Source organism: Lissotriton vulgaris, chromosome 2_2, assembly GCF_964263255.1.
Source record: "Lissotriton vulgaris chromosome 2_2, aLisVul1.2, whole genome shotgun sequence".
NCBI classification, from domain to species: Eukaryota; Metazoa; Chordata; class Amphibia; order Caudata; family Salamandridae; genus Lissotriton; species Lissotriton vulgaris.
In genome coordinates, this window is record NC_141688.1 from 109,576,321 (window position 1) to 109,602,774 (window position 26,454).

Genomic DNA, 26,454 nt, shown 5'->3' on the forward strand with positions numbered 1-26,454 from the left:
GAAGGCCGTCTTTAGAGTAAGGAGACGAAGAGGGCAGTTATGAAGTGGCTCAAAGGGAGCACACATCAGATAGGTGAGAACCAGATTCAAGTCCCACTGGGGCATCACGAAGGGAACAGGAGGAAACATGTGTGTGATGCCCTTCAGAAATCTACTCACTATAGGGGACTTGAACAAAGAAGGCTGATCTGGTAGCCTCAAGAAGGCAGAAAGAGCAGAAAGGTACCCTTTAAGAGTGCCCAGAGCAGAGCCCTGCTGGGCAAGGGAAAGAAGAAAGAGCAGCACTTCCGAAAGGGGTGCAGAGAGGGGATCCACAGCCTTTGCTGCGCACCATGCCACAAATCTATTCCACCGGCAGGCGTATACCGACTTAGTGGAGGGACGCCTGGCTGCCAGAATGATGTCACAGACTTCGGGAGGCAAGTCAAATGGCCTCAACTGCCGCCGCTCAATCTCCAAGCTTGTAGGTGGAGACTGGACAGGTTCGGGTGCAGGACCGTCCCCTGCTGCTGCGACAGAAGGTCCTCCCGAAGAGGCAGACGAATCGGGGGATCGACTGACATGCTGAGTAGCTCGGGATACCAGTATCTTCGAGCCCAGTCCGGAGCCACAAGGATAACTTGGGCCCGGTCGCGCTTGATCTTCTTCAGCACTCTGGGCAGAAGTGGTATAGGCGGAAAGGCGTACAACAGGCCGCAGCTCCACTCGCGACGAAAAGCGTCTCCGAGCGAGTGCCGCCTTGGAAACTCCAACGCGCAGAACTGCTGACATTGCGCGTTCTCTTCTGTGGCGAATAAATCTAACCAAGGCTCTCCCCACTGTCGAAAGAGACCTTGCGCCACGTCCGAGTTCAGACGCCATTCGTGATCCATCATGCACCGGCGGCTGAGTTCGTCCGCCCTGGCATTCAGAGAACCTGCCAGGTGTTGAACCACCAGAGTCACGCCCTGATGTTCCAGCCACTGCCAGAGGCGCAGAGCCTCCTGGCAAAGGGTCCACGACCCCACACCGCCCTGTTTGTTGCAGTACCACATGGCGGTGGTGTTGTCGGTGAACACTTGCACCACGCTCCCCCTGACAGAGGGGAGGAATGCCTTCAGTGCAAGACGAATCGCCCGCAGCTCCAGAAGGTTGATGTGGAGCCGGGACTCCGCCGGAGACCAGAGGCCTCTGATCTCCGCCTCTCCCATGTGGCCTCCCCAGCCCTGGAGGGACGCGTCCGTCACAACTACGTGCTCCGGCTGGGGTAGAGAGAGGGGTCTGCCACTGACCCAGTCGCGGTCCGTGAGCCACCACTGCAGTTGTTTCGCAGTGCCCTCCGAGATCAGGACATGATCGGACAGGTTGCCCTGATGCTGGGCCCACTGAAACTTCAGGTCCCACTGCAGAGCCCGCATCCGCCACCTGGCGTGACGCACCAGAAGGATGCATGAGGCCATCAGTCCCAGAAGCCGCAGCGACAACCTGACCGAGACCCGGGATAACGGCCCGAAGATAGGAATCAGAGCCTGAATATCCCGAACCCGCTGCTCGGGTGGGTAAACCCGAAACTGCGCAGAGTCGAGAACCGCTCCGATGAAAAGGAGCTTCTGAGAGGGACACAGGTGTGACTTCGGCACATTGATGGAGAACCCCAGCAAGTGCAGGAGGTCGGCCGTAGTCTGGAGGTGGCTGACGACTGTCTGGGGCGAGCCCGCCTTCAACAACCAGTCGTCGAGGTAGGGGAAGACTGACACCCCTTGCCTGCGCAGATGGGCTGCGACCACCGCCATCACCTTCGTGAACACCCGTGGGGCGCTGGTAAGGCCGAAGGGGAGCACGGTAAACTGAAAGTGCTCGTGGCCTACCGTGAACCGCAGGTAACGCCGGTGGGCCGGCAGGACGGGGATGTGGAAATAGGCGTCCTGCAAGTCCAACGCTACCCTCCAGTCTCCTGGGTCCAGGGCAGCCAGGACCTGAGCCAAAGTGAGCATCTTGAACTTCTCCGTACGGAGGAAGCCGTTGACGTTCCGCAGATCCAAGATAGGGCGTAGGCCCCCTTTGCCCTTCTTGGGTACCAGAAAGTAGTGGGAGTAACAGCCACGTCCTACTTCTGGCCCAGGAACGCGCTCGATGGCCCTCTTGGCCAAGAGGGCCGAAACTTCCTCTTGCAGAAGTCGCAAGTGATCCCCCGACACACGGTGGCATTGAGGTGGCATGGATGGAGGGGAAGACTCGAAGGGGAGGGAGAAACCCCTTCGGACAATTTGCAGCACCCACCTGTCCGAAGTGACTGTATGCCAGTGGGAGAGGTGATGGCGAACCCTGCCTCCCACAGGCGTCACATGGGCCTGAAAACTCGGACTAGGAAGGTTTTGAGGCGGGGGCTGCTGAGGGAGGTGTGGACTGGCCTCGCCGCTGGCCCCGACCACCGCCACGGCGGTTCCCACGGCCGCCACCGCGTTGCTGAACATTCTGCGGCGCGTGGCTGACGGTCCGTGGTGGGGCACCCCTTCCGTGGCCACGAAAGGAGCGAAAGGCACCCGATTGCTGGCGTGGGGCCGCAAGACCCAAGGACTTGGCCGTGGCCCTGGAGTCCTTAAAACGTTCCAGCGCATGGTCTGCCTTGTCGCCGAAGAGGCGACGGCCATCAAACGGCATGTCCAGGAGAGTAGCCTGGACATCGGCCGAGAAATTGGCGGACCTCAACCAGGCGTGGCGTCGAACCGCCACCGTCGTTGCCATCGCCCTGCCCAGTGAGTCCGTGGTATCCAGCCCACACCGGATGGAAAAGCGTGCTGCATCTCGGCCGTCCGCAAGGGTTTGGCTGAGTTTAGCCCTGACCTCCTCAGAGCATTGTGGCAGCACCTCCGCAACCGTGTCCCACAGAGTGTGGGTGTAACGGCCCAAGAGACAGTTGGTGTTCACTGACCGGAGCCCTAGGCTCACAGACGAGAAGACCTTCTTCCCGAACTGCTCATATCTCTTGGATTCCCGATCGGGCGGGGCCGTCGGGAATGCGGTCTGGGAAGTGGAGGCCTGGATGACCAGGCTCTCGGGGGTGGGGTGGGTGGACAAAAAGCAAGGGTCGCCCGGTGCCGGGCGGTAGCGTCTGGCCACGTTCCTATCCACAGGGGGACCTGTGGCGGGCTTGGACCAAGTGCCCAGCAGAACGTCACACAAGGCCTCATTGAACGGCAGAAGGGGCTCCGCGGAGCCGGACTGCTGTTTGAGTACCTCAGTGAGGAGATTAGTCCTCACGGCCGCGACGGGGAGCTCAAGGTGTAGGGCCTTAGCTGCCTTCGTCAACACTACACTGTAGGCAGAACCCGCCTCCGAAGCCACAGTCGGGGGCGACGTAAATCCAGTGTCTGGCGATGTGTCAATACCACTGGCCTCCCCAAGCTCATATGTCCAGTCCTGATGAGACTGGCAATCACGTGCCAGAGGGTCCTCGGACCCCTCCCACTGCTCCTCGTCACCCAGCTCCTGGAGACCAGGATCAACAGCCAGGGCCTCCTCGTGGAGATAGAATTCTCCGACGGCCGACGGAATCGGCGCCCAGCGGCGCCCCTCCGACGCCTGAGGCGGACCGTAGGAAGCATTGGGGTCGGCAACCACTACGGCTGCCGGGGACGACACCTGAAGGGACGGCGCCGGTGAGGTCGTAAGGTCGACCGGCGAGGTCCCGGATCCGGAGCCGGATCCAGCGAGGTCGCGCGGCGCCGGGACCGAAGTCGCCAGCGGCGCCGGGCCCGAAGTACCCGACGTCGTCGGGGCCGAAGCGCCCGACCCGGAAGGACCTCCAGACGGAGCCGATCGGCCCGAAGGCGCCACGGGAACCGACTGAGGAGGGAGGGCCCTCATGGCCATGAGGTACCTCTCGACCTCCTCCTGCGACGCGCCGTGCCCAGGGACCCGAAGGTGTGGGGCAGGCGGCGACGCTTGCGACTCCCGCGGAGCCGCGTGGGCGGTGTCGCCCGAATCCCCGGTCGCATCGAGCGAGCGACGGGGCGGGTCGGAGGACCGATGGTGTCGCTCCGACCTCTCATGCCTCTTACCTGAGGACTTGGATCCAGACGATCGGTGACCACTCCCGGAGCGTCGATGACTCCGACCTCGCGACCTGTCCCTCGACCTCCCGTGGGACCGGGACCGGGACCTGGAGCGGCGCGGGGCCGACTGCCTCAGCTCGAGACGCTTGCGGGACCGCTCCCGCCTAGCCTTCGACGTCAGGGCCCGGCAGTCGTCACAGGTTCGATCGTCGTGGTCGAGGCCTAAGCACTTCAGGCACCGGCGATGGGGGTCCGTGACCGACATGAGTCGGCCGCACTTCGAGCAAGGCTTGAACCCGGGCATCCCTGGCACCGATAGTCGAGAATCGACTAAGTAGAGGATCAAAAAGATCAAAAAAGTTTTCAGTCAAAAAGTGACTGGGGGTAGAGCTTCTTCCGGATCTGCGCTAGCTGGCGCGGAAAAAAGAAGAACTGACGTCAGCGCGCATGGGCGCCGTCTATATACTCCGATGACGTCATCCCGGCGCTCACGACGCCGACGACGGACGCGGAGCCGCAGACGACGCCTACCAGCGCGCAGGGGTATTGCTACGCAAAAATTTCCGGATCCAGTCTGACGCCTGGGGATATTCTAAGGTAAGGAATCTATCACTAACGTGTCTCTTTCAGATCTCTGCTGCTGCGACAGAAGATTCTCCCGAAGAGGCAGTCTGATCGGAGGATCGTTGGTCATGTAAAGCAGCTCGGATACCAGACTCTTCATGCCCAATCCGGTGCCACAAGAATGACTTGGGCCCGGTCGCAAGGAAAAGCGTTGCATAGCGAGTGCCGCCTTAAAAATTCCAACGCGCAGAATTGCTAACATTTCGTGTTTTCTTTGGTGGTGAATAGATCTAGCGAAGGCTCTCCCCACTGTTGAAAGAGTCTTTGCACCACCTCAGAATGAAGATGCCATTCGTGATCCATCATGCAACTGCTGCTGACTTTGTCCGCCCTGGCGTTCAGGGAACCTTCCAGGTGTTGAACCACAAGGGATATGCCCTGATGATCCAGCCATGTCCAGAGGCGAAGGGCATCTTGACATAGGGTCCACGACCCCACCCCGCAATGTTTGTTGCAGGACCACATGGCGGTGGTGTTGTTTGTGAACACCAGCACTACTCTTCCCCGGACAGAGGGATGGAATACATTTAGTGTAAGACTGAAGCTCCAGAAGGTTGATATGGAGACTGGACTCCAGCGGAGACCGGAGTCCTCTGATCTCCCTCTCTCCCAAGTGGCCGCCCCACCCCAGAAAGGATGCATCGGTCCCACTGTGAACTCTGATTGGGGAAGGGAGAGGGATCTGCCGTTGACCCAATCCTGGTTCGTTAACCACCACTGCAATTGTTGTGCAGAGCCCTCTGAGATCTGAATGCAATCGGACAGATTCCCCCTGATGTTGTGCCCACTGGAACTTTAGATCCCACTGAATAGCCCGCATATGCCATCTGGCATGGTCCACCAGCAGGATGCAGAAGGCCATCACGCCTAGGAGCTGAAGGGTCTTCCTGACGGAAACCCGGGATAGAGGGCGAAAAATCGGAATCATATTCCGAATATCCCGGACTCGCTGTTCGGGAGGATAGACCCAAAACTGCGTTGTGTACAGAACCGCTACGATGAAGAGGAGCTTCTGAGAGGGAGTCAGGTGTGACTCCGGCACGTTGATGAAGAACCCCAGCGAATGCGGGAGGTCGGCCATAGTCTGGAGGTTGGAGACGACAGCCTGGGGCGTGCGCACCTTCAACAGCCAGTCGTCGAGATAGGGAAAGACCGGAACCCCTGATCTGCGCAGATGAGCTACGACCACTGCCATCACTTTTGTTAACACCCGAGGGGCGCGGGTAAGGCCAAAGGGGAGCATGGTAAACTGAAAATGTTCATGGCCTACCATGAACCGCAGGTAATGCCGCTGAGACGGCAGGACGGGGATGTGAAAATAAGCGTCCTGCAAGTCCAATGCTACCATCCAGTTTCCAGGGACGAGGGCAGACAGGACCTGAGCGAGCGTCAACATCTTGAACTTCTCCTTCCGGAGGAAGCAGTTGACGTTCTTGAGATCCAAGATAGAACGCAGGCCTGTGTCCTTCTTGGGCACCAGGAAATTGTGGGAATAGCAACCACGACCTACTTCTGGGACAGAAATGCGCTCGGTGGCTCCCTTGGGCAAGAGTGCCGAAACTTCCTGTTGGAGAAGGGCCAGATGATCCTCCGACATGCGATGGTACTGAGGTGGCATGGATGGAGGTGTAGTCTCGAAGGGGAGGGAGTAGCCCCTTCTGACAATCTGCAAAACCCACCTATCGGATGTGGTGGTGCGCCAGTGGGGGAGGTGATGGCGAATCATGACACCCACTAGCGTTTGGTGGCCCTGAAAGGTCGGACTAGGAGGGTTTGGAGGCTGCTGCAGAGGGGCTGGGGTGGACTGGCCCGCACGCTGGCCCCCAGAACCACAGTGTTGGTTCCCACGTCCCCGGCCGCGCAGGGGCTGAACAGCTTGCGCTGGCCGGTGGGTCTGGATGGGACATGGTGAGGCACCACTTCCATGGGCAAGAAAAGGGCAAAAAGCAGACTGCGCAGGGCGGGTGGTGGAGAGGCCCAAGGACCTGGTCGAATCCCGAGAGTCCTTAAAGCACTCCAGCGCGTTGTCTGCCTTGTCGCCGAAGAGACGACTGCCATCAAAGGGCATGTCCATAAGGGTGGATTGGACATCCCCAGAAAAAGCAGCCAACCTCAATCAGGCATAGCATCAAAGGGCTACCGATGTGGAAATCGTCCTGGCCAGTGAGTCGGCGGTATCCAGCCAACACCGGATGGTAAACTTTGCAGCGTCTCTCCCTTTGGCAACTGCACGAGAGAGTACAGCCTGGCCCTCCTCTGGGTACTGAGGCAGCACTGGCGCCACCGTAGCCCACACGGAGTGGGTGTAATGACCCAACAGACATGCAGTGTTTACCGACCGCAGTCCCATACTGGAGGAAGAAAACATCTTCCCAGGATGATCCAGCTTTTTGGATTCCCTATCAGGTGGAGCGTTAGGGAATGCATCCTTGGAGGTATAGGCTTGGACCACCAAGCTCTCAGGGGTGGGGTGTTGGGAGAGAAAAGATGGGTCGCCCGGAGCTGAGCGGTGGTGTCAGGCAATCATCCTAGCCACAGGAGTCCCTGTGTTGGTCCTGGACCAGGTGCCCAAAAGGATGTCAGTTATGGCTTCATTAAACAGGAGCAGGGGCTCTGAAGAGCTCGCTGCCGGTTGAAGCACGTCTGTCAGGAGGTTAGTCCTGACTGCCATCGTAGGTAGCTTGAGGTGAAGAGCCTAGGCCGCCCTACGCAACACCATGGCGTACGACGCTCCCTCTCCTGTAGCCAAGGTAGGAGGAGACAACATGCTATGGTCTGGTGAGGTATCTAGACCACTGGCATCCCCAAGTTCCTCTCGCCAGTCCGGTTCATAGCCTAACTGGCCAGCCAGAGGGTCTGCAGACCCCTCTCAGTCCTCCTCACCCTCTTCTGGCTGCCAATCTGGTCTAAAAGAGTCAGGGTAGAACAAGGGCACAAAAGTACCTGCCAGCGCCGGATCCGGCGTTGGTCGACGCCGGTCCTGCTCCGTGTCTGCATTGAAGTGGAGGCCGGGGTCAACGTCGGTTACGGACGTGGTGCCGGTAGAATCGGTGCCAGTGGAGGTGTCACAGGGTTGACCGGCGCCGATCCGGATCCAGGCCTGGATCCAAAGGGACCCTGCGGCGCCTGGGCTGAAGCCGCCGGCATCAAGGGCCCAGGGTCCCCAGCCGAGTCTGCCGGGCCCAAAGGCATGCCGGCGGAGTCAGGCTGCCCAAAGATGGCATGCATCGCTTTGTAAAATTGACGAAGCTGGGCAGGGGGCGCTCCGGTGCCCTGGAAGGGAGGGGTGGGGGGGGGAACGCCAGAGTCGACTCTTCATGCTCCAGACGCGGAGCCGTGGGATGGGCACCACCCCCAGTCACGTCGGCCGATCGGACAGGGCGAAGTCGAAGAGTGATGATGCTTCTTCGACTTCTTCTTGTGCTTCGACTTACCTGACCCCGAGTGCATAGACTTGGACAAAGAATGATGGTGGTGGCTCGGCAACAGGTCCCTCGTCCTCCCGTGTGACAGGGACCTTCAACGGCGCGGAGCCTACTTCCGGGCCTTGAGAAGCTTTTGGGACCACTCCCGCAAAGACTTCGGATTCATGGTTCGGCAGTCGGAGCACAACTTGGGGTCGTGGTCGCGCTCCAGGCAAAACAGGCACACGCGGTGCGAATCCGTCACAGACATCAGTCGGTTACAGGAACCGCAAGCCTGGAAGCCAGGCATCCCTTGTGCATCGGGAGTCGAAGACTCAGCAAAATAATATCGACAAAAGTCGAGAAACAGTCAGTCTAAAGTGACTGGAGATACCGCTCTCTCTCGATCTGGGCTGGCAGGCGTGGAAAAAGAAGGAACTGATTTGTCAGCGCGTGAGGGAGGCGTCTAAGTAGCTACTGCGACGTCATCCAAGTGACCACGATGCCAACGACGAACGTTGAGCCGGCCGATGCCACCTTTCAACGCGCAGGGGTACTGCTGACAAAAACTTCCCGGATCCAGTCTGACGCCTGGGTGTAATTCTAAGGTAAGGAATCTATAACTTACTGTTTCTTTCAGATAGACTAATATGCGAGAGAGCCACACATCAATGCCTCAAGAGGACTTTCCTACAAGAATTAAAAGAAATCCATCTAGAAACAGCAACATTGCAGATTAGGACAAAACAAGACTTGGAGGTGGTCAATCGAGTCATCAGAAAGCTTGCATGAGATAGCTTATAAAAGGGGCGATTGTTGCTGTAGTGTTAGAGGAAAGGGGATAAAAGACCATTCTTTTGGGTATACAAAGCAGCTTCCATGATTTCCACCAGATTTGTACCGGCAAGGCTTTAAAAAATAGCCTTTTACAGTTTGAATAACAAAATAATTACTTACCTGCAGAGTGAATCTTTTCTGGATTCAAATACTGTGCATCAATTATGCAGCGTATTTTCCCCTCTTGGGAGGCTGGAAAGTAATGGGTTTGTCTTTGCAAACATGTGCTTTAATACTCTTTGTCCCACCTGCACCTAATTATTAGCAAGGATAGCCACAAAATAATGTTTTGTGAAGGTGTAAATGGAAGGCCATATGGCTGCCACACAGATGTCGTTTAGTGAGAAGTTTGCGATGAATGTTAATGTTGACCAATCCTTCCTTGCTAAAGACACTCTCTGTCGACATCCTACACTGGTCAAGCTGTATTGTAAAATGGCTGTATTGTTTGGACTAACCATCTTGCAGTGGTTCCTTAGTGAGAGGTGAGCCTGTGCTTGCTCGTGAAAAAGAAATTATTGGTATCCTTTCCGAATTTGAATTGTTTACTGTAAGTAGACGTTAGGCTGTGCTTTCCTGCACCTCCATTGTCGCTCTCAGGGTAATACTATGTCCCGTCAAGAATGTGTGGCTCCAATAATAAATGGTGAGTCTCAGGACAAGAATGAGTGGAAGAAAACAACCCCAGCTAACTTTACGAAGACATCGACTAGTTTAAGGGATAACATTGCGTGTGCTCTTGTAAATGCTAGTTCTTTGGTTAAATATCATGTTGAGTTTGAAGAGCTTGTGGCTAGGCATCAGCTAGATATAGTATGATATAGTATAGGTTAGCAAAACCTAGGCAGATCAAGTCTCCGACCCGGACTTGGTTACAACCATTCCCTCTACTTACGTCATACACCGGGTGGACAGACTTCGGCCACACGGCGGAGGATTAGCAATGATCGATAGGGACACTATGCCAGCTACCACCGATCTGGCTACACTCCCAGAATGTGAGGTACTGAAGTTTAATATTAAATGATCTAAATCCCAATCCTTTAATGGAGTGTTCATTTATTGTCCTCCAGACCCCAGGAGGACTTTTGTACAGACAGAGGGACCATTTTAGAAGAGGGTCTACGTGCCAAGGACTCTATTGTTCTAGGCGACTTCAACTTCAACTAATTATTTGATAAAGACAAGATGGCCATCACGGAGACCCTGAGTGGTTTTGGTCAGTCCAATTAGTTCTTGGTCCCACTCATGTAGCAGGGCATACACGTGATGGGGTGTTCACCAATAATTTGCAGGTGATATCAAAAGACTCTTTGCCATCAAGCTGGAACGATCATCTTTTGCTCATCTTTGATATCATGTTACCGGACAGAGGTACCCCTGACAAGCCCCTTCCTTGTCCTCACAAAGAAATTGGGATAGGACACGAGCAGGCCCTTTCAATCAAATCCTAACTGATTTGCAGCTGGATCAGGTAGAAAACCTGGAGTTTGCCACCATGAATTATTCTGAGTGGCTAAATTCAGCCATTTCCATCACTGTCCCAATTAGAATATCCCACTCGCAAAAAGGGCAAATCATCTTCTCCATGGTTTACCAAGTGCAAAACCAAGCTTGTATGAGACAAAAGCGGAAGTGGAGAAGGAATACAATAAAGAGGAGAAAGACAAATACAAAATATGTATGAATAACTACAAAGATATTCTGTCAAAAGAAGAGGCATTACATTTTATACATAACATTGAAGAGGCAAAAACTCTACTAGAGAATATTTCCATGTAGTAGCAAAACTTCCTCTGTTCCCAGTAACAACCTAACCAAATCCAGTCAGACTTTTTGCAATTTGCTTGCTAGCTACTTCATTGACAAGGTTCTAAAGAAAGAAAAATTACTAGACAGAAATGAACCGATCATTTAGTTTAAAGCCAGGGACAGACCACGTTTACTGAATATTCTGCAATTTCTGTCAATAAAGTGATATCCAAAATCCAAGCTACTAAGTCAGGCACTGATATGGACCCCTGACCCCTGCTGTTACAAAACTAGCTGTGGATATTGTGGCTACTCATCCCACGAGCATCTTCAATTCCATGTGTGAATCAGAGTATTTTCCTACACAATGGAAGGAAGTCTCCACATTCACATTCATAAAAAGCCCAACTTGAATCCATCCTTCCTCTACAGGCAAAGATTGTATAAAAGGCCATGAATCAGCAGCTTGCTCTGTTTATATAGTACAATGTTGTTTCCACTAATCAGTAGGAACGGCTCTTTTGTGGACGACATAAACTTTGGGATGGTGCTAGACTGATTCTGTGCATCCCCACGGGATATGCTGTCCCATAAGCCAGCTAGCACACAGTGCCACTGTAAGCCCCTCTAACCTAGACAGGGAGCAAATGATTCTTGCAACTACTGAACACGACAACCCTGAGCCCTCGGGAATCGTGGTGACTAATCCAGAACCTTTCGCTCATACATTCATGCTCTCTCTTGCTCAGAGCAATATATAATGAATACATAGAGGGACGTTTTCAATGTTTATTGAACCAATGTGATTCTTGCATAGAATATATGTGCTGCAATGATCAATAGACAGAAGCAAATCAAAGTTATAATGAGTATCAAGACAGTAAATAGAATGAACCATTCCACCATCTTGCTGAAACAGTATGTATATGCAAACATATAGAAAATGATATAACATCTGGAGTATACCTACTATGCAGACTCTAACCTACATGTCTAGGGTGCATATGTATGTTCTGACAAGAATCCCTTAATGGATGATCTAACCCCATGACCTGGTGGGTAAGATTTTAGGACTGCATCTTGCCCACGAGCTGGACATCCCACACAGAGATGTTAGTCAGCTGCTGAGCAGAGTCAGGATGCAGTGACCTCTCGGTGTAAGCAGAAGCGTCTCCTCTGATTATATCCAGAAACAGATGTTTTAGTTATAGAAAGAAGCATCCTTGCTCCGGGCTGATTGTTATTAGGCTGCTATTGTTTTCATGTTACTGTTAGCTGTGTCGCCATATGGACTAAAATAACACTTTTCACAGAACACCAGGGAATCCACTTTTAAAGAGATCACAGACTTTTTTCCTTGCAATAAATGCAAGGCATGCAAGAACAGTGGAAAGTACTGACATATGATATTGCAGGAAGGAGACTGCCTTCACTATGGTGTCCCTGTCAGATGAAGTATATTGGCAGCACTATACATCCAACTAAAAGACACATTTTAGAACACATGAGAGTGATTACAAATGAGGATCCCACATACCCCGTAGCGCGGCATTTTGCATCACACCATGGAAGCTACAGAACTCTATGTTAAGGTTCCTTTTCATAGACCATAAACCCATTGGAGAGAGAGGGAGAGGGAGGGACAGAGTCTTGAGGTTAAGATGTCTTGAGTTAAAGTCCATCATAGACCTCCAAACAAAGACACCCTCTGGACTTAATAGTGAGGAAGAATTCGCAGAACACTTAGGGCAGTAACTATGCTGGACATTGGTGCATTGATGGCACCGGGTGATCGAGAAGGAGTGTCCAACCAGGGTGACTTGCGATTGCACCAATCACACAGCTTTTCTCCATTCTCAGTTGAGGTGCGATCATCGACTAATATAATGACTGATATCTAGTTCCCATAGAAAAATTACATATTTAGGATAATCTCCCTGCATAAACTGTACCACATCTATGAAATGGATTTGTATATATGACAAGGAGCTTTCCTTTCTTCGCTTTTTCATTCTTCTGTCTTATTTGTTTACTTTCTACCCCATACTGCGGTAATGAGTAGATAATCTTTCTGATTAGCATATAGATCATTACACAATAGTATGCACTCTTTAATTACGCTAGCCGGGTTGACTGAAGATGACTGGCAAACTACCCCTTTAGGGTTTCTGACCTATTTACACCTTGGAAACCATTGCCTATACAGGGCCCAATTATGATGTATGATATCTTTACCTTATGCGCGTTGTACGAAAATGATTTATAGTAAAATGTGTATATTGATGCTATCTTACGTCTCCGTCACATATTGCAAATACCCAGCATGAACAATGTGCATTTCACAGTGCAGTTAAGGAGATGTCATTCTTTTCACCCATCCAGGGCTCTATTTTTTAAGGATTATGCATTAACACCTTGGGTGCTAAGGGTTTTCCCGCCGTGTGCTGCTCATAAGGCTTTCCCATTGTTCATGACAAGGTCAGCTCGTCATAAGCACAGCTCAACCGTGCCTCATGACGAGCTGACGTGAACCGTTTTTACCATGATTTGTTTCTGGATGGCCTTTACAGCCAAGAAGACTGTCCTCAGATCTTGCACATCTATATGGTTCACTGCCCCTTCTGGGCTCCATAGGCACCTGATGTTTAATTTAGTGTTTGTAGCCCACCCTAGCAAACTCCCAGTTGCCTATGACCACTGACATTGTAGGCACTTCTGGAGTGGTCTCCTGTGTAATCTTGCATTGGTTGTACAGCTATGCAAGATGCCACCACGCACATTATTTTCTCCCTTGTCTCACTGTCAGAGATTTCCCATTGTGGTAAAGGTGAGTTGCTCTATTTGTGCCAGAATTCTCTTGGTAACTGGAAAGAACTTTGCCTCTATGAAGTTTAGCCTTGGTCCCAAAAAAGTATTTTATTTCTCCAATACTGGGGAAGGTTTTCCCAGGTTTGGGTAGGGCATGAATCTGTAGAGCGTTTCCTTGACTGTGTTTAGGCTCTCCTGGCACTGCTTAAAAGACTTTGCCTCTACCAGCCTGTCATCCAAGTAAGGATAGGCATGGATCCCCTGTCTCCGCAAATGGCTGCACCTATAGCAAATACACAAAAAGTGATGGATGGAATGCTTGAAGTAATATCTTCCAGCAGATTTCAGCATCTACAGTGAGACACTTTGCAAAAATCCTTGGCACAGGTTTTATCCCAAAGGTCAGCGCCCCGAACTGCTAGTGTACCAAGTCCAAGAAGAGCTGCAGGAATCTACAGTGACTGTTCCTCAACACATGCAGGAAGACATAGTTGAGGTCTATGGTGGCCATGTAGTCACTTTTCTGCAGACGCAGGATAACTCCCTGTAGCATTGCCATTTTGCACGTTCGTACCTGTACAAACTTGTTCAAACCAAGTAGATCTAAAAAAGGGTCTGAGTTTCTTGTTTGGTTTTGATACGAGGAAACAGACTGAGTAGACCCCTTGACCAATCTTTTGTTTCAGAATCCTTTGTACTGCATGTTTGCTTAGAATGTTCTTGATCTATTGCTACAGACATACCCTCTTCTCCTTGCTTTTAGCCTTATGTTTGCAGGCCTTCATAACAGTTCTATACAATTCTGTTACAGACAATCAAGTCTCCTACAGGTTTTGAGTGAAGTAGGAGCTCCAGTAGCAAGTCACTTATTCGAGTGCCCTGCTCTCACAGAGCAGCGACTCTTCCTTGAAACCGATGCTTTGGCATTCTGAGGTATCGCCACTCTGATGGCACACTTTGAGAGCTGGGTTGTGGCTGAAGCTGGCATGCGATCCACCTCTAGCAGGCCGCATTCTTTTTGGGGAATGTTCTCCCAGAAAAGGCCCACTGAAACTAAGTCACCCATCATCATTGCTGGTGCAATATTTTTTCATTATTTGCAATTAATCGTCCGCTACTAGCCCAAAAAAGTTTTAACCCATAAAAAGGCATATTTACTACTGACACCTGTCCTTCCTGCTTGAACCCAGAGACTCTCAGGGATGCATGCCTTCTTATGTTGGTGCATGCACGCAGCTATCTGCTGGCTGTATCCATATTTTAGACCAGTGCGGGAGATAGTCTTACTCTCCTGTATGACCAACTTTGCCTCCTTCTTTTACTGGTCTAAAAGGTGATGCATTAACTCTTCCACCTCAACCCACTGTTTGTGGCATACCTGTTGGGCAGCACATTAGAGTTGTATCATTGGGCAGCAGCTGACCGCTCCATTTTTCACACCACTATCTGCATCTATTTGCTCTCCCTCTTTAGTAGAGAGGCCTTGTGGCAATGGCTCTTTTGCATGCTGTGATGGAAGTCTGCCACCACGCTGTCCCTGATGTAGGCAGGATTGCTGGAAGAATGTCTATACTTCTTTGCCACCCTAGGTGCTACAGCCTTGGCTAAGGCTGATTCACAAAAGGGCTGTGAGAGCCTGGTCCCGGATGCTGGGGAACTTTGGAAGGAACTGGTTCCTGCACCATGTATGTGTCTGATGCCCTTTTAACCAGGGTGTTATAGACCACAATGTCAATGGGGGGAGGTGGGGTTAAAGGTCGAGAGGGGCATTTGTCCTCCCCCTCTTCAGGGGAGTCTTTCTTTATATCCTGCCACCCTCCCCTCGCCTGGGGACTCCTGGTCATGAAAGTAACCCTAGTCAAAGTGACCTCCTTTGGTGCCCTTTTCCATAGAACATTTCTTCCTCCTCCTCTTTGTCATTCGAGGCAACAGATAGCTGTGTTCCACCTCCTGAACCTTCTCCCTCTGAGGCTTCAATGGAATGCAAAATCCCTTCAAGAAATCGTCAAACTCCTTCCACTTCGTGGGGGCCTACATTTCAGCCTCAAGCCTGCATTTTTTCTCTCAATGTCGAGAGCGCTCTGTTCGGCATGAAGGGCCGATCAGTCCTTCAGTCCTTTTCTCCATGGTCTATGTCCCTCCTGCACTCCAAATCGCCAGTCGAAGACAGTTCCAAGGATTTATCACTAATGGTGTATTTTGACTTTGACCCGTAGAGTTTCTTGTGCTTCCCCTTAATCTCTGTTGGTTTCGGTGTCAGGGTTGTCTTGAAGGACTTTGAGCCTGAATGCTTTGGTCAGCCCCACTGGTCCCTGTGGCGTTACCTGGTGTTTCTTCATCTCACTATCTTTTAATGTCTTCTCCCTCTTTTTTTTGGTGACCTCTTTGATGTGCCACCTATTCCCTGTAGGTACTTTTCATAACTCAACAGGCCGTCTTTGTTTTCTTCTGTGACTGTGCCGGGACTGGTGGCTTAGTGGACTAATGCATCCACTGCAGGGGCCTGTGTTCGACCTCATAGTCACAGGTTCAAATCCTGGCGGATCCACTCAGCCTTTCATCCATCTGAGGTCGATAAAATGAGTACCATTGAGTTGGGTAACAATAAACTAGGCCTGGGCGGTAAATTCCGTTAAGCTTTCGGAATTTGCGGTATTTCGCGTTCTGTGGAGAATGCGAAAATTGCCCACATTTCTGCATTCCGAAGCTTCGCAGAATTTTTTGCTTGTCCGCGTTTTCAAAATGCGTGTTCGCAAGATGTTTCTTCCCGAGCACGCAAACAGCCATCGTGAACAGGAAAAAAGCATTGCGAACAAGCTATTCTGAGTTTTCGCGGAATTTCTGCTTGTTCGCTGAGATTTTTTACTGTTTCGCTGAACTTTGTGTAGCGCGACTACGCAAATTCCGCCCACCCCTACAATAAACATCTGTTATTCAGTACCAAGAGACCTTGTTGAGGTGAACATGCGCTTTACAAATACACATGTTATGTTATGACACAGTGGGCCCAACCTCAGTTTCTCCCTTTTTCTTTACGGTTTTATGGAGGAATTCTGCATATGGGTTACAGCCCTTAGAACTCTGATCCATCTGGAAGCAAAGGCTGCAAATCTTGTAGTGTTCTTTCTAGGCAAGCTTGTGGTGGCACTTCTACTCCTAATGTTCATTGTACGACCCACATGGTCGAAACCTTTCCAATGCATTTGAAATGGTTTTTTAGTCTTATAACCTTCAGTTCCCCTCAGAACTTTTTGGTTTTGGTCAGTGATCCCTCAACCACTTTCCATGCTCCAGGCTATGCTTCAAGACTCAAGGGTGGGAAAAACAAATTTAAAGACACCGACCAAGCAGAGGGCCTTCTGTGATGGGCATCTGACATCACAAGTAGATGACTGCTCTACAGATGGTCGACATCTCCCAAGTGGCAGGTAAAATGACAATTTAGTACCCAACCACTAGATGGCAGAATGATGCACAGCATGTGAATTCAGAAATTAGAAATTATATAGACTGTATCTAATAAACTGGAAACTCAATGGTCAGTAAAACTGTTGGTTGCATTTAAAAGTGTTAAAACATTTCTTCCATGCAGTAATGCACATGCGAAATTAAAAAGAAACAATTTATCCAAAAGTATTCATACTTTTCACCAGTTTAATGAAATAATTACATTGATACTATACCTTCATATACACTGTCCTGCTTGCCAATCAAATCTGGTGCTTGTCCTTTATATCTGCACCAAAATAATAAAAAGTGGGTGTAAAATGTAAGATAATAACTTGTTTCACACATAAAATATTTAATAACTAACCATGCTACACAAATGAAGGAACATTCCAAAAAAGAAATGTTAATTCTGTATTTAGAGGTCACCCTTTTTGGCCCACTCCGACCCAAATGAGGTACAACACGGTTCACCAGACACAAAGCTTTCTGTCGGGCATTCAGGAATTGCTGTTGTTAAAATTTTCAATTTGCACTTCTAGTGCCTTACAAATGACTTTTACCTGAACCCCATGTAAGCCCTTTGTTATTCTTTAATGAACAACTGATCCTAACAACCTCAACACATCCATTGCCTTCCCATTCAACCCACCCACAAATTGCATTGACTTACCAATCTTCACATTTTCAAGTCAGACAATGCGCATTACCCTTGCACTGCTGGTCTCATCCTGACCCAAATGCTACAATACAATAACCTAGCTGAAGGAATACTCACAGTTCATTGCGGACTGGCTGGTTCGCATGGCTACTAGATAATATGCAAATATGAGCTATTTTAGCACTAGGTGGCGTTGTCTCATTCATGCAAATTCACTCACAACCGCTATTCTAAAGGTCTCCAGATTGCCATCACACCTTCTAAAACTACTTACCTATATATATCATATCACCAAACTGATCTCAAAGCTAATTACTTAGCCCAGATTTCCAACTACTTCGCCATGAGCCAAATTCTGTCTACAAACATCACCTTCCTGTAGGAAAGTGCCCCTTTTTGTTTTGGTCACCCCTACTTTTTGCCTGGTATCTGATGCAATTTTAATAGAGGTGTACTGGGTTCCTGCTACCGAGGTCCCCAGTGCCAGATCTCTTTCCCTAAAACTGTAAATTGTTCCCCCAACTAACACTACCTTTAGCACTCCCTGCAAGTACCTAGTAAATTGTACCCCTAGTATCTAGGGCAAGGAGGCTAAATAGGGTTCCCAAGGACTGCAGCATATATTTGTGCCAACCAAAGGGACCCCACAGCACAAAAATGCAAACCAGACTGCATGCTATGGTGCCAAGAAAAGTGAAGTCACGACATGGCACACTGTGCCATGCCTGCAGACACTGCATGCAGTATAGGTAAGGCATCCCTACAGCAGGACTTACAGCCCTAATGCAGGGTGCACTATACAACATGTGTGGACATATCTGCATGAGTAGACATGCCCCTGTGAATCCAAGTCGATTCTTAGATATTGCAAGTGAACAGTGAAGCCTTTTTAGGTACATGTGATGGACACTGGTGAAGAAAATAAGTTACTTACCTGTAACTACAATTATCTAGTCCCTTGTAGAGTGGTATACCATATACCCAGGGCCTGTAAATTAAAGGCTACATGTGGGCCTGCAGCACTTAGAGTGCCACAGACTTAAGTAGAGAGAACAGGTGTGCCCGAAGGGGCCATCTGCAAGCAGAGCTGAGCACAGCCCCACGTACACCTGAACAGCCTGTGCTCTGCCTTCACACAAGGAGCCTAACAACCCTGTATTGTCCTTGCAGCCAGCTTGGAGCCAGGGCAGGGTAGTCGGGAAATTCCAAGCACTTTAAAGAACCTTTCCAGAAACTTCTCCCACCTTGTAGAAGGGTAACAGGGTAGAAAAATGGGACCTCCAGACCTACTGTTCAGTTCACTACTGGACATGTGAAAGGACTCTAAGAGGACTGTCAGCTGCTGTGCACTCTGCCAGACTGCTGCTGTACATGGAAAGACTGCTTTGCTGCCTGGAGCCTGCCTTGAACCCTCACAGGTCAGCCCTGCAGTTGAGCACTACATCTACACCTGCACCCAAGTCTACCAGAACTTACTCCAAGGGCTAGTTTGCTGGTCTACTGTTCAGAGCCACAGGGACAAAGGCTCCCACCATTTTGAACCTGCATCGGGACCCATCCTGAGCAAGTCTTGAACCCGCAAGATGTGCCCCACCAGTCCTGGACCCTTGGTTGCGGTACTAACGCTGCCCAGATGGCCATTTTCCAAAACTGAGGACTTAGACAAAATTTGACCAAAAATTGCCTTGAGGACCAGGAGGAGACCGGGACCAACCTGCTCGCCTATCCGCCAGAGGTGGATCGGTGGTCGGACTGACTTCGCTGCTTCTCCCACTATGTCGTTCTCTGCAGATGCAAATCCGTTTCAGCTGTCCTTTCCCCAAAGGAGTATCTGATCTCGAGGAAATTATCTTCGGCTACAGACTTCTGCCTCATCCACTGGAGTTTTTTTACTTACATTTCTGCAACTAAGTCAGAATGTGGAAATCTTCACTGAGGCTTCAAACCAAGGCTATCCGATGATGACACTCCTTCCTGGGACACTTCTTGCCGACCTGCCCCACTGAACTTTACCTTCTCAGACATTTTTCTTCAGAATTCTTTTTAAGCCCTAGGCAAGCACTGACCGCTCCCAATCCACTTCTTGTATCTGAACCGCACTCCATCGCGGTCAGCCTGGACTTTGACCTGGTCTCATGAGACTAAATGTCCGCGGTAGGAACATTGGTCTTTTAGGCACATTTGGAACCTTAAACTTTAAAAATTCATAACTGCGCATCTACTGATTGTTTTTTTGCCATTTTTGTGTCAAATAATTTATTAACATGTACTTTATTTTGGTTTTGGATTTTTCTTGTGTTTTATTTTCACTTCTCATCCAGTGAAATCCTCATCAAAGTTATAAGCAATGAATAGCCCTGCCCTGCCCATAAGTGGGGATCCCGGAGCACCTTTAAATAGTATATATGAATGTATAACAAAAGTTTTAATATAACAAGAATTTATATACAAAACTTTGCAGCATAAAGAAGGTTAAAAATGGCCAGATTGCATTAAAGTTTCATTTTAAAAAGAAGCCATTTGCATAGACCTGCCTCACTATAAAACGGAGACCATGGCAAATCTTTCACAAACCTTTTTCAAATAAGAAAGAAAGGGAATATGAGACATTGTTAGCCAATAGGCTAAGGAGGTCAAGGTGTGAAATAAGTCCAACGACCAGTTCGGTCCAGATAGAATGAGGCTGCAAGCAGGGATTGGGAGCCAGTCTGGGTGAACCCACATGGGAGCTCGAACTTTGAGATGCTCGGGAACATAGGGACACCGGTGGTCCACTTCTCATCAGGCTGTGGGGCTCGGTGCAGAGGTATCTTTTGGAGTTGGGTTGCGTTGCTAGAAACACTCGCAGTTGGAGGGAGCCTGCAGAAAGAGGCTGCAGGTAGCGGCTGGAAGTCCAGTCTGGCCAGACCCAAGGATGGGCTCTGTTCTTGAGGGTCTCAGGATCCCGTGGACACCATCACCCCCATTGGACTCGGACTATGGGGCTGAGGTGCTTTGAGGTGTGGGATGGCGGCAGTCGGCGATTCACTCTTTGATTTGGTCTGCAGAAAAAGGGACAAACAGGTCAGCTGAGCCACTCTGTGTGGGTCTCACTGTCCCTGAAATCCCTCAACATGCAGGTCGGTCAACGTTGGTGTTCGGGCAGGACACACCAAGCCTTAGCTGATGCAAGGGGTCCGGTACTGGTGTTGTGAGGCTCTGGTCGGTACTGGCGGGTCCTGGTGGGCACCTGTGAGCACCAGAACATCAAAATTTGGAACATTGACAATTTAGTGTTTATACTTCACTCAATCTATCACCCCCCTGGGGATTATCTCCTCTTCATAGAACAAGTAATGGAGATTATATCCTCCAATTCTGACCAACACCCTAATCATATCTTCCTTGGCGATTTCAATTTACACTGGAACGACACAAATGACCCCTTAATGTGCACCTTAAAGGTCTTCCTCACTGGCCTTAACTTCATTCAGGCCTGTAATGAACCTACCCATATTACGGGTTCCACCCTCGACTTAATCATTGTCAGAGATATTGTTGTTCAATTAGATGTCATATCACCATGTGATTGGTCGGATAATTATCTGCTTTCATTTCTCTAATAGAAAGAGTAGTGATCAGACCAGGTCAACCTCGTAAGGCTAAACAATGTTCCGAGACTTGAAGAACATCAATTTAAACGAGCTTACCAGCGTCAGTAATGACATACTGCCTCCACCCCCCCAACCTGACTAATCTGGAAGTCCTCACCAATCACTACTTCCATTCCATGACTAATATACTCAACTCCAGTGCTCTAAGACAATTCAAAAGAATTCCCAGCAAACTATCCAAACCATGGTTCAACTGCTTCCATAATGAATAAAGACGAAAACTAACGTTGGCGTTGAGATCTTGGAGAAACTCGCCATCCTTAACTAACCTAAAGCAACTTAGAACAACAAGAAGTACCTATAACAATCATATCCATAGTGCCAAAACCACTCACTTTAGATGACAGCTCGACTAAGCCCAAAATAGGCCAAATAAACTGTTCTAACCCATCAAACAGCAAGCTAGCCGCTCAACAAACCAACATTCCTCACCAAAGGACTTAACTCTTAGTAGTGAAGAGTTTTCTGCCCACTTCATTGAAAAGAAGAGAAAGGTCAAACTAGAGTTACTTCGAATCTCACCCAATTCGCACAATATGTCCCAGTGCACTGCCTCTCCGCTATCCTCTCCTTCTTATGGATCTATTTATTACCCTTCAAAAAACTAAGATTCATGGAACACTTTTTTACTCGCAGACGATGTTGAGCTATTCAAAATTATACCCTCATTAAAACCATCAAATCATTTCAATGATTTATTTATTTAAAGAGTTTTATATAGCGCTGGTTAGACCCAAAGGTATCAGAGCGCTTTACATTAGGTTCCACAATAGAAAATGATCCCCTACCCTCCAATATCTTCAAATAACTTATTCCCTATGTGCTCCCTCTTTGGTCTAAAATTTTCCAAGAATCTCTCTTAAAAGGATTCCTGATTGCTTCAAGATGGGTCAATTCATCCTTATGCCAAAAAAGCCAAATGCAGACTAAACGGACCCTAACAGTTTCAGACCAATCTCCAACATCATGACTTTAAACTTCTTGAGAAATGTGTACACACACAAATATGTAACTACATCGAACAATTCCAACTCCTTGACCAATATCAATCAGACTTCTGATCAGGACACAGTACTGAAACTGCCCTGACACACATCATGGATGACGCACTGAGACTACTAAACCAAAATGAAAGTTGCCTCCTTATACTTCTTGATCTTTCCACGGCGTTTGACGTGGTCAAACATGACAACTTGATTGATCTTCTTGAAAAAGGATCTCAGGCCCAGTCTTAAATTGGTTTGCATATTTCCTACATAATAGAACTCAGAGAATCAAAGTACACCACTCCCTTTCTAGCAGTACCACGGTCTCAATCGGAGTGCCTCAAGGATCAACTCTATCACCCACACTCTTCAACCTATTCATGGATCCGCTTACCTAAATTCTGAACCTCTCAAACATACACTACCACATGTATGCAGATTATACCCAACTGTACATGAAAATTTCTACAACCACAGACAGCAAAACTCTCTACTAAGCCCTTGTGAAAATAAAACACTGGTTAACTCATAATCACCTTATGTTAAGTACTATGAAAACCACTTCCTCCCGATTTCCCCGCACACTCATCCTACACCCATTCAGGACTGGCTCAAACAACTAACACCCCTTAGTTGCACTCCACAAGTTTTGGACTCCACTAGATCATTAGGCATAACTCTGGATAAACACCTAAACATGCAAGACCACATCTGTGCAAAACTAGAGGTGCTAATCACCAAATCAACACGTTAAAAAAATCCAACTGTTCATACCTCCTGACTTTATGAAGCTTGCGGTCCAATCCCTACTTATGTCCCATTTAGACTATGAAATTGCCAACCTAGCTGGACTCCCCAAATCTCGACTGGCACCTTTAAAGGCTACTTTAAACTCTGCTGCCAGACTCCTTACAGTCTCAAGAAGACGTGAGTACAGCACTCCAGACCTAACACAACTCAACCGGCTCCCTTTCGAAGCAAGGATTCATCTCCAGATAGCCTGCCTAACACACAAAGTACTTCATTACAACACCCCAGTTTACCTGGCAAAAAAACGTGAACTATCCGGCCTCTATCGAACCCTTGGAAGTTCTAACAACCTACTGCTGAAACCACAAACATTCAACAAGGAAAGAACTTATAACCGAGCTTTCTCTGGTCTTGCTCCAAAAAATTGGAACACTCTCCCTCCTGAAATCAGATCCAACCCCTCGATTGCCACATTTAAAAGAGAAGTCAAATGTTTGCTCCTGTACAGTTACCTGTGAAAACAGTCTTGAAGTCAATGAGTAACAGTTGTTTTTTCTAACGCTCAATGATGGTCTTGTAGTGTTTTGTTACTTAAACCTGCCTGATTTGTTCTTTCTGATGGTATTTTCCCGTGACTACCTACATGTATTAATGTACTGCATTTACTTGTTCATCTTACATACTATTTGTACAGCGCTCCGTTACCCTTAGGGGTCATGTTATAAAATCTTTCAAATAAATAAATAAGATGGCTTCCCTGTTCATTTGTACCATCTAGTAATTGAACTAGACAGCCAGGGGCATAGCTGCTCATGCAGATACGTCTTCACAGATATGTCAACATCAGTATCTTTTTTTACTAGCCTGACTGAGATCCTGCTTATTAGGACCCCAGTCACTGTGCTTCCTCCCTAAATTGACTATGGTAAGTACTTCTGTACCTTCACAATTGGCTACTGATGTACCACTATGTGTTCCTAGTTGCTGGTACTGAGGTACCCTGGGAACAGGCATACCAGGGGTCTCCAATGGGCTGCAGCATGTATTGGAGAAGTGTGGCTCAGGGGTTAGAGGCGGCAGACCCGGAAGCTGAGATCGGTCCTGGACCAGGGTTCAATTCCCCGCCTCAGCGGGTCTTGGGCTAAAAAATTCCACGGACTCGATAATTCTCGCTCCGGTGCCTTCTCGACTCACGGGTTCACACTCTGCGACTCTGGGCAATAGCTTGCTTAATCTCCACAACAGCCCCTCGCGGCGGGATGCCTGACTTTCACCTTGTGGATACCCGCTGGGGCTATCACACAGGGGAATATCAGGACGGGTTCCCTAAGCAAGCGCCGGGACACCCACTGCGGGTAGCTGTGCGCTATATAAGCTCAACTACATTTACATTTACATTTACATTGTGCCAACCTTGAGAGACCACTTAAACTGTGACTATAGGCCTGTAATGGCAGCCTGGGTAAGTTGGTGCTAGCACCACTTACAACAGATCCTCTTTCAATTCCTGTGCTTTCTGCCTGTGGGTCCTCTTGAGGGTTTTCTCCTGCTTCCTACAGTGGGCTCCCCTGCTTGCTTGGGGTCTGCTCAGATACGTATGGCACGTCTGTGAGTGCCTGAATATATTTTTGCAAGACATCATGGGAGAGTGCCCTGAAAGACTCTGGCTTCTATGAGGTCAGGAAAATCTGTCTTGTGATGAGTCCTATGGGCCTTTCTGGTCCCACCATTGCTCCTTCTTCGCTATCCACATCTGTTGCAGCTGCCAAGGCTTGTTGGTGCTCCTGCCGGACAACAACCACTGGTTTTCAACTTCCCACGTAGGACAGCTTGTGCACGGCTCCTCAGCGTCACCTGGTACAGCTGCAGCAAAAAGATCACCGCTGGGATGCCCTAGGGTAGCTACGCGCTCTATAAATCCCAATCAAATCAAATCAAATCATCATCACTCCTTCACCTTCCGACATCAGTGGTCATAGCTCTTCCGTGCCTCCTAGTCACCTCCGAGTGGCATCGACTCCGTCCCCTCTGCTTGCAGGTTCTCCTCTTCAAGAATCCACCTTTGGATTCCACCAGACTCATGCACAGTCTTCGCCAGCGACATCTTTTCTGAAGTCGTCCATTGCAGTCGAAGGCGGTTTCCGACGTCACTTTGAACCTATGCATCCGGCTTCCTAGAGTAAGTATCATGGTTCCTGGGGTATCCATGGCTGATGTGACTCTCCAACCTTCTGTCTTACATGAGATTTCTTCAGGGTCCACTGGAGTGGGACCTTCTGTAAAACTGCAACCACGACTTTCCAGTTGACTTCTATTGAGTATGCGACTGTGTCTCCACACAGCCTCTACGGGATTCCTGGGTACTTACCTTGGGTGGTTCCTTGTGTCCCCAGCTCTTCTGAGCCTCCTGGTCCAAGTCCCCACTTCGGTCGCATTCCACTTTTTTAACATATGGTTTGGTCTCCCCCTGGAGACCACTGTATTTTGTGCTTACTTACCTATTGTAATTCAAGTATTTGTGTGTATTTGTGTTTATATCTCCGGGTAGGAGATATACCAATGTGTTAGCGAGTGTTTTGTATTAAATATAACTTTTTATATATACACTGTGTGGTTGTTTGTCGTTTAACCTCCACTACATGATTAGACCCGATAAAACAAGCTGCTTAACTCACCTTCAAGATAAGCCTGAAGGCTGCTCTCCACAGCTACCAGTTTTAGAGCTTTCAAAAGGTTATCAAAGATCACTAAAATCACCATATGGGTTGGCTGAATTAGTGCAAGGTGCTTCACTTAAATTGGTGTGCACCATATACTAAGCTAGCCTCCTACAAGGGGTGACATATAAATTATAGACAGTGACTTTGGCATGGCACGCAGTGAGTGTGCCATGTCGTGTTTTCACACATGGTTTGCACCATGTCACACAGCCTGTACTGCCAGCCTGCATAAGGTGTCCCTTAGGGTGTCATAAAAAAATGCTGCAGCCCTCATGTGCCCTCTTTAGCACCCATGCCCTGGGTACCAGGTATACCATTTACTAGGAATTTACAGGGGTCTAAAGTGTGCTAATTGTAGCACAATCAAACCATTTTACCTTGTTTTTAGAGAAAGAGCACTGGTTTTGGGACCTGGTTAGCAGGGTCCCAGTGCACATCAATTGAAAAACATCTGAACGAGTAGCACCAACCAGGGGTGTCCATGCCAAAAAGGGGTATTTTCCTACAACACGCATCACAGAAAAATGATCTAGAGTCTCAGGCTGTTCTTGGAAGTGAGACTGTTTCCTCAAAGAAGATAATGAAGTCTTATGGCATTTCTTACATTTCTTTCTTACAGAATTACAGGAGTACCATTTGTGGTACTGCTTACTTTCGGGAAATTTAAAAGAAGGAGAGGAGAGAGGGATCATTTATGGATGACCTTCCAGGCACGAGCTAAACATACCTTGCCTTCTTGCTCACTGATGGCTACAGGGAGCATGGAGGTGCAAGAGTC

The 26,454-nt window shown here is 49.0% G+C and overlaps 1 protein-coding gene across 9 annotated transcripts in view; it reads right to left on the bottom strand.

Moving 5' to 3' along the window:
- The window catches only part of HERC1 (HECT and RLD domain containing E3 ubiquitin protein ligase family member 1), a 2,101,515-nt gene that overhangs the window by 894,531 nt on the left and 1,180,530 nt on the right, over positions 1-26,454 (bottom strand). For all 9 annotated transcript variants that reach the window (XM_086959402.1, XM_086959399.1, XM_086959397.1 and 6 more), the window contains exon 46: positions 17,143-17,195. In XM_086959402.1, coding sequence (XP_086815528.1) covers positions 17,143-17,195 — 53 coding nt within the window. The remainder of the gene's footprint in view (positions 1-17,142; positions 17,196-26,454) is intronic.